General features: G+C 48.2%; 1 protein-coding gene across 2 annotated transcripts in view; it reads left to right on the forward strand.

Annotated features, from left to right (window-relative positions):
* Positions 1-2,040: 2,040 nt before the first annotated feature.
* Positions 2,041-13,394, forward strand: part of Med26 (mediator complex subunit 26) — a 51,236-nt gene continuing 39,882 nt past the window's right edge. Inside the window, exons 1-2 of one of the 2 annotated variants that reach the window (XM_027932440.2) lie at positions 2,254-2,337; positions 3,333-3,454. Coding sequence is in view for 1 of the 2 variants with exons in the window: in XM_027932439.2 (XP_027788240.1) it covers positions 2,266-2,337 (72 nt within the window). In the remaining variant the exon portion in view is untranslated. Of the gene's footprint in view, positions 2,338-3,332; positions 3,455-13,394 lie in introns of both variants that reach the window. The other variant, XM_027932439.2, reaches the window with a different exon arrangement.

Below are 13,394 nucleotides of genomic sequence, written 5' to 3' on the forward strand. Positions count from 1 at the left end.
TGCCTGGGTTTCCTGAGTATCTGGGATTAAGGTGTATATCTCTGTACCCAGCTGTTCCACAAATATTAAGAACTTTTCTGTCTACTGGGAATTCTGAAATGAGCCAGTGCCCTCATGAAATACAATTTAATGCCTAGTTTTTTGTTTTGGTTTGTTTGCTGGAGCTTGAACCTAGGGCCTTACACATTCTAGGCAAGCACTCTACCACTGAGTTGCACCCGCATCTGCTTCTTAGTTTAAAAACCGTTTTAAGGGGCCAGGGCTGAGGTTCAGGGGTACAGACAGCACTTGCCTAACGTGTGTGAAACACTGGGTTCAATCTCCAGCACCACATGAAACTAAAGGTATTAAAAACCTTTTTAAAAATCAGGTAAGTTGTTTTCTAGCTTTTTCTTAAAACAGCCTGAACCATGCAAAACAAATTGTTCATTTCTATGTAATCCTTGACCTAAAAGATGTGCACCTGAGTAGAAATTAAGAGCTAAGTCTGGAATATGACTGGGGAAGAGCTTGTTTATTTTGCTTATCTGAAGTGAGATAAAAGAATATCTCCAAATGGGCCAGTTTCCAACTTGGACCATGTACACAAAGCGTCTCATTCCAGGGCAAAGAGAGCGAGTAAATCAAATAGAGAAGTATTTTGTTCATGTTTATTTTTTCTACAAGTGTAATGTAAAACTTTTAAAATGTGCAGAAACAAGCAACAACAGCCACGTGCAAAAGTAGCTGTTTTTGCAAATAAAAATGCTTCCCAGAAGCATGACAAATGCAAGACTAACAGGGGTCCCGCAGTTCCAACGAGACACGTGGTTCTCATTAGCCGTCTCCCTCCTGTTTTACATCTAGGTCTTCCGGTAACAACCAAAAAAGTCATTTCTCCCGAGGCCACGAGTAGTCCCCACCGAGCCTGCCTTTCCCCCTTCTGCTAACAGCAGTTCCAACAGCTCTCGGAGGGGAGGCGGCAGATAGAGCCTGCACAACGGGGAGGAGGCTGGGAAGCCCTCAGACTTGGCTTCAGCCGTCGTGGGTCTGACCTAAGGCTCCGAGTGACCTTGGCCTGGTCCTCGATTTCCTCCTATTAAATGTTTGGTTCGGAGAATAAGGGTTTCGGCTTTCCACATCTCCTCGTCAAGCAGGATGCTCCAATGGTCTTGAAAACCAGGGATTCTCCACGGGGCGGCCATTCTGCCCTTCACCCTCCGGGTCGTCGGCAAAGGCTGAAGAACCCGGGGCAGGGGAGCTCCGGGTGTCGGCGGGTAGATACAGGGATGGCGCCTGTCTACGACAGAACGCTCCTGCCCGAGCGCCCCGGCGCCGGCGCTGAGACCGCCCGCCGACGGGTGTGCTCCGCGGGCTCTTGGGCGTCTCAGCTGGGATGACAGCTCCCGCCGGAGCTTCCTCCTCTACTCGCGGCCCGGGGGCGCGTGGGCATGCAGACCCCGGCTCCGCGCCCGTTCCCCTGGAGACGTAGAGGCGACCGCGCCGGCTGAGATCCTCCGATGACCCCTCAGCGAGCAGAATCAGTGCGGACGCCGAGACCCCTCGGCCCCAGGAACCCCGGGCTCGGAAAATTTGGCAGCTTCTCTCTCTCGCACAATTCTCGCCCCGCAACTCACACACTGAGAAGGTTCGCTCTCGCGAGGAGGAATTTTCCTCCCCACGTACCTCAGGCGGCCTCTTGGAGGGTCTGGGTTTAAGGGCTCCGCGCGCGCCTATGCGTCAGAAAGCTCCGCCCACCTAGCCCAGACTGGGGTGGGGCCTCCGGGCAGTGGCCGTTGTCCCGCCCAACCGCCTCCCAACGGCTCCCTTGACCGGGCGGCGGATTGGGGCGGCGAGGCTGGGCCAATGCGCCTGCGCGCGCGTGCGCGGAAGAGAGGGGCGTGGCGCGTGTGCGGCCCCGCCCAGGCCTGGCGTCTCCGCCCGCCCTATCTCCCAACTTCCTCAGCGTGGCGCCGACGCTGCGTGCGGCGCGGGTTACCCAGAGTGCTCCGCGCGGGGGCAGCTCACTGGAGTTTGGTTCTCGAGGCGGCGGCAGCGGCGGCGGCGGCTCCGGCGGCTCCTCCTCCTCCTTCGGTGGCGGCGGCGGCCCGGGCCCGACCCCCGGCCCCGGCTCCCCTCTCCGCCACCCCGCGCGCCCCCACCTACCCCGGCGCCGCGGGGAACATGCGGCTCCGCTCCCGGAGGCCGGAGAGTGAGTGACCCCCGTCCCCCGCCTCAGCCCGCCCGCCCGCTGGCCCGGCCGCTCCCCCCCGCCTCGCCCAGGCAATGACAGCGGCTCCGGCGTCTCCGCAGCAGATCAGGGACCGGCTGCTGCAGGCCATCGACTCCCAGAGCAACGTAAGTACCCACCGCGCAAGCCGGGACGGAGGCCGCGTGGGCCCGGGACCCTCCCCCTCCCCGTGCCCCTCGCCCGTAGGGCTTCAGGGGACTCGCCTTGAGCCCCTCTCCCTCCGAAAGGCGCTGCCATCCCGGTCTCTCGCTCCCCAGGCCCGGGCCCAGGGCAAGTCGGGTAACCCGGCGGCTCTCGGTACGTGAGGCCGAGGCTTCCGTGCGGCCTCAGCGAAGGGGGCAGATAAAGACTGAGGCCAGAGCTTTTCCTTTCCTTCTGCTTCAGCTCTACGACCCTGGTTGCTCCTGACGGAGCTCACCTGCCTTGCCCTACCCCTGGGACTCGAGACCCCCGGGAAGCCTTCCCGGCGGGGGGGAGGGGAGGAAGGAAGACTGCGAAGCAACTGGTGTCCGGGGTATGACTCCGGGGAGCCTGTGCCTCCCGTGTCTCGGCTTTCTGGGTGATCAGGGAAGTCCTTTTTCTCTTTTCCCGACTAGAAGCACCTTGACTTCGGAGGGAACACCCGCCTGCTCTGCCCCTAGCTGGGCGCCCAGGGCCCCTTGAGAGAGACCTTCTCCTCCGTTCTGGGACTAGACATACCTTTGCCAAATCTCTCTTGAGGTCACTACCTAAGAAAGATGATTCTGTGGCGGGTGGGATCCTTCCTGTTGTCTTTCTGGGCCTGAGTGCTCATTGCGTCCCTGACCAAGCCAGAGGTTGGCTTTTTGGTGGTGAATTAGAGATGATTGTTCTCTCTCCCATTCACCCAAGAACTCTGCTTCCATCGTTTCTTACCCCAACTTGGGGTCTTAGCCTGGTGGTTTGTGGACCCCTTCAGGGTTAACTCCAGGGGGTCACTTTCTCAGGTGCCCCATTGCTAAGGCTACTGTTTATAGAAGTACCTCTCCCTCTTCCTTCCAATAGTGCAGGGGAAAACTTAGGATGTTTTCATACTTTCTCCAAGGTTTTGTTGGCAATAGGTGCCATTTTTTCCCTGTGGCAGGAGCAGGGCAATAGGAAGATGCAGTGGTATCCAGGCATTTACTTGGAGACCAGGAAGTGGCCATTGAGATCACTTTTTAACATGCTGGAGATGGAAGAAAAAATTGTCTTGGGCCTTGCCAGGTAACTCAGGTTTCTCTCACTAGATGAGCTTTTGCTTTTCCTTTACATGAGTTTGCTGATTATTCTTAGCAGTGTGCTTTACTCTGGTGTTTTTGGAATAATTCACTTTGATTTGTTCAGTCTTGGTAGAAATTGAGGGGTTATGATCTTTGTAAGGTCGTGGTTGCTGTATCTTAGTAATTCCTCATCTTCAGGCCCCATTAAGATTGACTTGATGGTAATTGTCTTAACAAATGTTACAGACATTTTTGTTATGACTTTGGGGGTGGAGTAGGCACAGGCTATATAAAACCTTCTGGAAGGTCCTTTTTGCAGTAACTGGTGCTGCTGCAGTTCCAAGATTGAAATATTAAGGGATGAAACAAGTGACGTGGGAAAGGAGACTTGGTGACTTTTGCTTCTTTCTTGGAGCCAGCAGTGTGATTTCTTGAATTTCATGTGCTTGCTTCCTTTTTTGAGACTGTGAGACCTGAAACATTAGCACCGACCCTTAATGCCAACTACGAGAGCCTTGGGATCTGAAGATACTTTGACATGCAGTCATGATGTTGTAGATTAGGTGAAGCAGTGATCTCAGGGATTTCAGTGTTGTGTAAGACTCTAACCTAAAGGGTCCCTAGAGTTGGAAAGGGAGAGGAGGAGGAGGAAACAAACCTTAATTTCCTGTGTCTTTGCATGTACAAAAATGTTAAATTCGAATAGATCCATGGATATGTCTCGTGGTTTGGAATTCCCGTGTCATATGGCTTAATTGGGGGGACTCTAATGATAAGTGTGGGTTAGACTCTACTAACCTAAGGGTGGTAGCTGGAATTGGGAAAATGTTTCTTTGTGAGCAGTGCCTCCTTTAAATGCTGCCATTGTAGGACCATCTGTGAAGATAGTTAAGTGCCATTTGACAGGAGCATGACTTTGAGTGAACGGTAGGAGGTCAGAGAGTTTGGATTGTCCATGGTTGTTGGCGGAGGAGACCCAAGAGCCCAGAGTGTCTTTCTCTGCAGTTTCTCTTGGATTTCTTTAGGCTCAGTGAGAAAAGAGTGCTAGCACACAGTTCTCTTCTCGGCCTTGCCCACTTATGAACTCCAGCACAGGGTAATTGACACATATTTAAAATGTTCACGGAGAAAAGGAAGAAGGGAAAAAAAAAAAAAAAAAAACGGGGACAGTGTTGAAGAGCCAACACTAAAATTAAATGTCTTCTGAGAGAAGCAACAGAGAATTGTGTCATGTAATGCTTACCTTTATGGGCATGCAATTATGGTTAACAAACCTAGCTGTTGCTTGAAAAATCAGCGTTGGGCCACTAATATCCACAAGTATCTGAAAAGTTAAGTACAGAAAATAATGTCACTTACTGACCATCTCCTTGCTGAAGGAGTCTCAGGAAGAAGCTGCTTTTTTGTTCTAACTTTTATTTTCTGGAGTATTTGAATTTCTATAGCAGTTGACTCAGAGTTTGTAATTTTTGCCCATTCTCTAATACAGTAAATCCTCCACTCTCCTTTCCAAAAGGCATCTAAGAGTTTTTCAGAATAATTGGAGCCTTACGTTTAGCTGTGTGTGTTACTCCAGGGTGTTGAAAATCTCTCTGAAGAGCAATGTGCTTTTACTTGTTCTCCTTAATTTTTGTGCATTGTGGGTGAAGTTGAGTAGTGTGTCTAACTTTTGCACAGAAATGACAGCCCCCCATGAAGTCTCTTTGGCAGGTGATTAGGTTCCCATTTGCATCAGATGCTCATTATTTCATAAAAATTCAGGCCTTGTCTTCCTGATAGAATGCAGATTCCTTAGAGATGTTTCTTTTCTTGTCTTCTTCCAGAGTGGAAGCATTAGGCTTGTGTTCTGCATTGCTAGTTCAACTGACTGAACACTAGGAGCCCTCTTGGCCCTAATACTAGGAGCTATATCTGAGTCTCCATTTTCCCAAAAAGTCCTGGTGACTGCTATGTGTCCTGAAGTCTACTTGTGGAATATTCTAATGCAGAACTTGGGGAGAATGAAAGACTCACAGGTGACTGGAAATCTCTGTAAAACTGGGGAACATAGATGTCATGTTATGGTTGAAAGACTTAGCTTTTCAAGGAATGGCTGGACAGAGACAGTGGAGGGTATCCTGCATACCTTTGAACAGCTAAGAAAGCACAGGGCAGGGCTTGCTAGATGAAGGTGTGTGTCTCTCTGTTTAGAGCAGTGAGAGACCAGAGAAGGTTCTGCTGAGAAGAGGGACTTGCATAGCTTTTGATATCAATATTGTTGCTTCCCTACTGTCAGGCTCTGGAGCAGGAAATCTCAGAAGCTCCTTTATTCCTCATAGCCTGCAGGGATCAGTAACTAAAAGGAGGTAAGCAAGGGGCTCGCAAAGACTTGCAAGAAGGGTCATTTTCCTACCTAGGAATCTGAAGGTTAAGACATTGCTTGTCTCAGATGCCCTGCGGGTTCCTTGTCTGCAGAGTAGGACTGGGAACTGGTGTACTTATTCCAGACCCAGGATGAGATTCTGGAAGTGGTAGCAGAGGCTGGCTTGAATCATTCTAGAGGTTTTTTTTGTTTTAAATAACTGTATAAGGTGTATTGTGTGAACTTTCTCAAATCACAGATTTCTAAAGAGAAGTGGACACTTTACATTAATTTGTATGGCATCTTAGCAAGAGTGTTCTGCTTCCTCCCAACAGTCCTACAAAGGGAGATGGAGTAAAACCGGTCTCCCCCCTTGGCAAGTGTGGAAGCCAACATTATAGTAATATTAGGGGCCATTCAATGAGTGTCTCCCATGACCACAAGAGGACAAGTTGCTGTTGTTTCTTAACGTCAGGTAACTGGCTCAAAACGAGGTGACCAACTCAAAGTTAGGGACTTACCCAGAATTATTAAATAACAATGTTTGTGACCCTAAACACTATCATGTTGCTGTTGAGAGATGGAAAAAAGAAGAGACATGTTGGGGGGCAAGAAAAGTGGGGAGGCAGTGCATTTTCATAGTGGCCCTGATAGGGTGCTAGTGCCTCTCAAGCACCCTTTCCATACTGCGCCTTTTCACTGTGAGGGCACACGTGTTGATCTGATGTAGTGATTTCATGGGCTGGGTGTATTTCCTGAGTAAGGAAGACCTATATGAGATTAGAACTTGGATTAGATTTACCTGTGATAGATCTAGAAGGATGAGGATACTAGGTGACCTATCTTTTGAGCATCTTAAGGTCTTTGTCATAGAGTGTCCTGAGCGGTATCATGGTGACCAATGTGAGATTTTTCATGAGTCTTGTGTTCTTGCTTTACTTTCTGCTTCAGGATGATAGCACTTTTGCCAGGTGCAGGGGTACTTACCTGTAATCCCAGAGGCTCAATAGGCAGAGGCAGGACGATCACAAGTTCAAAGCCAGCCTTAGCAATACCCTAATAAAATATAAAACACCCTAAGCAATACCCTGTATAAAATATAAAAAAGGGCTGGGGATGTGGCTCAGTGATAAAGCGCCCCTGGGTTCAATCCTTATACCACCACCAAAAAAAAAAAAAGAAGAATAGTACTTTTAAATTAATTCCTTTCTTTGTTCCTGGTACTGGGGATTAAACCCAGCAGTGCTTTTACCACTGAGCTACATTCCCTTTTAATTTTTTATTTTGAGACAGGATCTTACTAAGTTGCCCTGGCTGGTCTTGAACTTGGAATCCACCTGCTTTACCTTCCCCAGTTGCTGGTATTACAGGGGGTATATCACCATGTCCGGCAATAGCTCTTTTTTTTTTTTTGGCGGGGGGGGGGGATCAAGGATTGAACACAGGGGTACTTAACCACTGAGCCACATCCCCAGCATCCCCCACCCATCCACACACCTTTTTTTTTTTTTTTTCTTAATTTTAAGACAAGGTCTCACTAAGTTGCTGAAGCTGGCCTAAAACCTCCTCCCGCCTCAGCCTTCCAAGTTGCAGGAATTAACATGAACCACCACTCCAGGTCCAGCAATAGCATTTTTAATGTTAACCTAAAATGCCATCCATCCTGCCCAAAAAAGAAATCATATAAACTATAAAATTAAAGACTGTTGATTCTGACTTCTTAAGCATATTAGAGGACATGAAACCTAGGCATGAGAATTCTGCCTGATCTCCCCAGTTTCCCAAATTCATGACATTCCTGTCTTTGCTTTCTATACCATGGCCGCGTGTGTTAGAAGAGCAGTGTGCTGTTTACGACTTCAGGAAATAGGGAAGTAACAAGTGTGGCTTGGGAAACAGGTGTAAGTCCTTGTTTGTGACTCATTCTGTCCCTGAAAAGGTGGACTTAACAATCTATTCTCATGGAAATTTCTGAGTATGTTGCCTTGGCTAGAGGTCCCAGAGGCCTAGAGGACTATCCCAAGACCAGCCTGTGGAAAGGAAAGTTTGTCCTGGATACAGATATAAAAAGGGACCAGTAATTACCTTGGCTCCTGGGCTCAAGATGCACACCTCAATGGTGTCAATTTCAGGGTTAGGCTCAGGGGGCTGCTGTTCTTATCTGTCCTTGTGAAGATTATCTAGAATGGGCTACAGTTTGACTTCTAGAAGACTGTGGCTCAGTGGTGGGGGCCTCCTGCTTGCTCCCTGTCTCCTCCTTTTGGAAGCCAGGTCCTGTGTCATGCTTCTTCTTTTTATTCATGAGGGTGGGCTGCCCTGAGTCTACCTGGTTCCTTTGGGGCCCAGTGCTAGTTGTCAGAATGGGTGACTGAGTTTGTGGTTTGGCAGTTGGCAACTGAGGCAGTGCTTTTTCAGGGTAGCCTTGCTAGCATCCGTGCTTGGGGCACCCTTCCGAAATCACTCCTTTCACTCTTGGGGCATATGTGTAGATCCAGTGTGGTGATCCCTTGAAATGGGGGGGGGGGTATTTCCTGAGTAAGGAAAACCTACCAGTGTTCTGTGTTCTGTTTAAAAGTATTTCCCGGTGAATTTCAGGCCATGGAGTTCTCTGCATCACCAAAGGATATACGCTATTTATGGAGAAATGCAGTAAAACTGAAAAGGATGGCTCAGTAGTTGAATAGACTTCTAGCAAGTGACTGTGATGCTGAGTGTGGAAGATGCAGACCTGAAGACACCAGACCCTGCCCTCTATGGACCTGGAGCCTCACAGGGAGGAGGGCAGAAATAAGAGTGTGTGAACGTTGTGAGGTAGTGTGGGGACAGGGACAGCCTGACAGGTCTGCAGCTCCTGAGTCTAAATGGAATGGTTTTTCCTGTGTTGTCTTTGAACATAATTCTGCATTCTAAAGAGCCTCAAATGGCTTTCTGGAATGTTCCATCATTTGTGAGTTCAGAATGAGAAGTTCTATATGCTGGTGGAGGTAATCATCTCTTGGTTTGTCTGTGGTATGAGGGAAACAGAACTGGAAGGAATAGCTGGCATTTCATCGAGTAGTCCTCTTAGCCATGGAATGGGGAGCTCACAAATGTCAAGCTCTGTGAGTCCAACTGAGGCATCTGCCCCCAAGAAAATGTGAAGGGCCTGGGATGGATTTGAGGTGTTGGTTTGGGGGTTTTTGTTGTTTTTGCTTTGTGAGACAGGATCTCTCTGTTGCCCTTGCTGGTCCTGAACTCAAATGATCCTCCTGCCTCAGCTTCCCAAATAGCTGGCCCTAAGGTTTGCAGTATTTGAAGTGCTGTTGTACCCTCTGAGTGGCCCTTAGGGGTAAACCTAGGGTGGGGAAGGAGGGAATTTTTGCAAGGAAAGCCCCTTTGCACTTGGGGACATCCTAGATTATTGTCAGAGCTGGCTTCAGACATTCCAAGGCCACCAGATGAGGAGGGACCTCCCTCTAGAACCTTGGACTCTGGGGCCTTCTGGGTTCCCAGAGATTGTGTGGTTCTGTATAGAGCCTGTTAAAAGGTGAAGGATCATGGTAGATGATGTGCCAGCTGCCCTCTGGGGATTTACTTCTCAAGGACTGCTGGGCAGATGCGGTTAAAGGCCTCTGAATGCTACATGGACTTCGACAGAGTTTCCTGTATTCATCCATTGAAGGCAAATGAATCTTGGAAAGCTTTAAGTGGCTTATCAGAAGGTTCCCTCTGAACTCATCAGGTAGGCATGGAGTCCTGTGTGCTATCATTGGTTTCCTCTGCTGGGCAGCAGCAGTCATAAAGTAAGGTGGACAGCTGTGTTTTATTGGGTATTTGTTATGTGCCTATGTAACATCTGATTGGTTCTTCATTCCTAAAGAGAGGTGTTCCATCTTCATTTTAGGGACTAGGGAGGAATTTTTGTCACAGATGAGGGACAGAAACACTGAGTCTAAATATGGTACTGGGTGGCTTGTCTCAAAAAGACCTGAGGATATAGCTCAGTAGTAGAGTTCTTGCCTAGCATGTGCAAGGCCCCAAGTTCAGTCTCTATAAGTACACAATTCAATATTCCTGCTGACACAACAGATGTTTATTGGTGTTGCTGGGGGCAGGTGTATAGATGGGGTCTCATGTATTGCCCAGGTTGGCCTGAAACTCCTAGGCTTAAGTCAATTTTTTGCCTCAGCCAAGTAGCTGAGACTACCATTAGCATGTGCTGCCATGCCTGGCTTGACTACAGGTCTTGTCAATATCATTTTCCATGGAATTGCAGGCTTCTTAATAATGGAGCATGAGTTATTCCCCAAATGTATAGAACTTCCACAGCATGTCTATACTCATGTGCTTATTGATCTCGATGTGAATGAGGCTGGCCTGGAAATGGCTTATCTTTGCTAACTGAGCAGGTCCTCGGTGTTGGCAGTATTCAGTACTTCATGTGCATTCAAAATATAAAAATGGGAGGCAGGCACTGATAAGGAAAAAGGTTCAGTGGACATAGGGCTAGAAGGAATCAACCTGGGATCGGAATTTGGCCCACCTACTGGCTGCCTCCCATGTCACCTGTGAGATGTCTGTGGGTACATGGAGTGCAAGTAGTCCAGTTTCCTGCCTGGGCCAGATCCTTATACCAGATTTATCTATGGGACATTTTAATCCAAGCTAGAAAGAAAGTTGCATAGGTTGAGTATTCCTTATCCAAAATGCTTGAGAATAGAAGTGTTTCTTGGGAGTTTTTCAGATTTTGGAATTTTACATTGTCTATTGGTTGTCATGAAAGCAACAACAGAAACACTTAGAAATCTGAAAAGATGCAAAATTCAAAAATTTTAAGTCTTGTTTTGGTGCTCAGAAAGTTTTGGATTTTGTAGCTCTTTGGGTTTTGAAGAGACATTCAGACTGTCCATGAAAAATTCTGTGCTTCCTCTTAAACTAGCTGAGAAAGAGGTGTGAGGTGTTTTTCCTTTTTGACTCTTGACTGGCCTTTTACCCCTGACAGAGAAGATGGTCTTTGAGCTGAGTTCCCTGCCAGTCTATCATCCCTGGAGTTACTGTTCAAATGCTGCCTCGAGGCTGGGGTGTGGCTCAGTGGTAGAACACTTGGCTAGCTAGCATATGCAAGGCGCAGGGTTCCATCCCCAGTACTGCCAAAGGATGGGGGCTAAGGGGTCCTACCTCTACCTTCTGTCCTTGGCCCCCTTTTTCGCTCTTGTGACAAAACATGAGATTTCTGAACATACACACTCTGTGTTTTCATTTGCTAAGGCCAGAATGTGGGATGCTGCTTTCTCCAGGCCACATCCATGGTTACTGCAGGGTGATTCCTGTGCTGTATGCAATGTGATTTTGAGGTGGTTGGTTGTGGCTGGCCTTGACTCTGCAAACACCAGCATTTGGAGAGTTACTGATAGGACTCAGGCACTTATGACTGGGGCCCATACAAGGACACTAGTCAGTGGCCTGGCAGTCCTTTGCCATGTCCTGGTGGCCCTGGTGGTAGGACCTTCAGTATAGATAGCATGTTTTTCTGTTCCCTACCCATACCTCCAGTCAAATGGACTCACTGAGTAGCCACTTACTTGATGGTTCTCTTTGGAAGGGAAGATGTGGCCACTTCAACCTGAGCTGCTGATGTGAGGGAAAGCCATTGAGGAGCCTGTGGTACTGATGTGTAGGTATATCAAATAAGAACAGTTTACCCTTTTGGCTGATTGGCTCACATTGTTTCTTTGGCATTTGGTTAGCTGGTTGCAGGCAAAGCGTCTCTCTTCACTTCCTTTACTAATTCTGTGGCTCATTCAGTCGCATAGCCCTGTGCTATGTGGGATAGCTTAGACACAAGGAGCTGATTGTCACTGATCTCAGGTTGTTCTGCATCCTCATTAAACATCTTCCTGACTCCTTCCCAGAAGGCCCCTTGTGCCTTCGCTGGGCTTTGATTAAATTAGCTAAGGAGGTTGTCCCTGAGAGCCCTAAAGGTCCTATTAGCAGTTGATGGGATATTGGAGTTGATATCCCTGGGTGGGTGCTGATTTAATCATTTCTCCAATGTGATATCGACAGCAAATAGTTGGGCCCAGTGCTGGGCCTGGAGGAGTTGCGTCAAGAAGGCAAAATAGGAGCAAATGAAATGTAAGGTCTGGGTTAAGTAACAGGGTGGTTTGGTTGGTGTTTGGTCACACTGTGGATGTCTCAGTGCTTCTGTTCCAAGTGAACCGCAGACTGAATTTGCCTGTAGTCACCCTTGGGTACCTTTTTGTTAATTTGTCTTAACACAGATGCTTTTGGGTTGCAGAATTGGAACTCATCATGGACTGAGAAGTGTCTTGCAAGGTGTTTTCACCTTGACTGACAATCTCTCCTGAGGCTTAAGAACTGCCTAAAACTGGCCTGTTTGGGGAGGCACTATAGTAGGCATGGTCAGGTGACATGAGCCTCCAAACCCGCCCCCCACCAGGGCATGGGGTAAACTAGGCAAGAGCTATAGCTTATCCAGGCTTATGGGCTCTGGTTGAGGCCCAGGAGGTCTGGTTGGGTCTGATTGTCTACTCATTTCCTCTTGTGTGTCCCCTCCCACTGATGAACCTGGGTAGCCAGAAGCTGCTATCTAAATTTCTGGGCCTGGCTTCTTCCCTGAGGTTAATGAGCACATAAAGGTAGGGACTGTTCCCCCTTTTCTTAAATGTTGGCAGGCTGGCAGTGACAGAAGTGCGCCACATGTTGACTGTTAGGCTGGTCTTTCAGAAAAAGGTTTGTGAATGCGTACTATACCATCACTTCTGTTTTAAAAGGAGTGTCTTTTCAGGCATCTAAGTTCACATTTTGAAAATGATGACAAGAGAGAAATAAGCCATTGGGTGCAGGAGCCTAACTTCATCCTGAAGGGCATAGCGTCAGCTTTGCTTTTCCAGTGTTTGCAAGTTTTCTGCAAATGCGTGTAACCATTTCCCAAAATGCTATTTGGGATTGAAATTGAGGTGGGGGAAAAAATGGTCTATTTTGTATTCAGGTGTTTGTGTTTGTGTGTGTGTGTGTGTGTGTGTGTGTGTGTGAGAGAGAGAGAGAGAGAGAGAGAGAGAGAGAGAGAGAACACCACATAAGAGACAGCAGCTCTAGGTTCTGACCTGAAGGCTAAGCAATTGTAGAGAAAAAACTCTCATGTTGAAACTCCTGGACAGCACTCTGCCTCAGCTTGGAGGGGGTTTGAGGGGGTCCTTGTAAGAAAGTAGCAATATTCTTGGAAAGTTTCCAGAAGAAGCAGGGTCTGCTATGCAGGCAAACAGTAGGTGCTCCCAGGCAACCACAGACAGTAGCATGGAAAGGGTGAGAATTCTGGTGGGAAGGGATTGGGGCGTCTCCAGCAATCTGGTGCGTTTGACAGGTTGTATTTGCAGCAGATGCTACAGTAGAAGACTTGAGCATTACCTCTCTGAGCATGCTGCCATCCTCTTGAGGAGTTAGGGGGTGTGGCTGGGTAGTTGCCTGCTTCTCTTTCTGGGGATTCCACTCCTGTGTTAACACCGCTGACAAGGTTTTCTCTCTCTGCGCAGTGGACTCCACTAAGTTGGGAAATAGGAAGTGGCATCATTTACTTTATCAGATGAATTGTCCTCAGGCACCA

This window comes from Marmota flaviventris, chromosome 1 (genome assembly GCF_047511675.1).
Source record: "Marmota flaviventris isolate mMarFla1 chromosome 1, mMarFla1.hap1, whole genome shotgun sequence".
NCBI classification, from domain to species: Eukaryota; Metazoa; Chordata; class Mammalia; order Rodentia; family Sciuridae; genus Marmota; species Marmota flaviventris.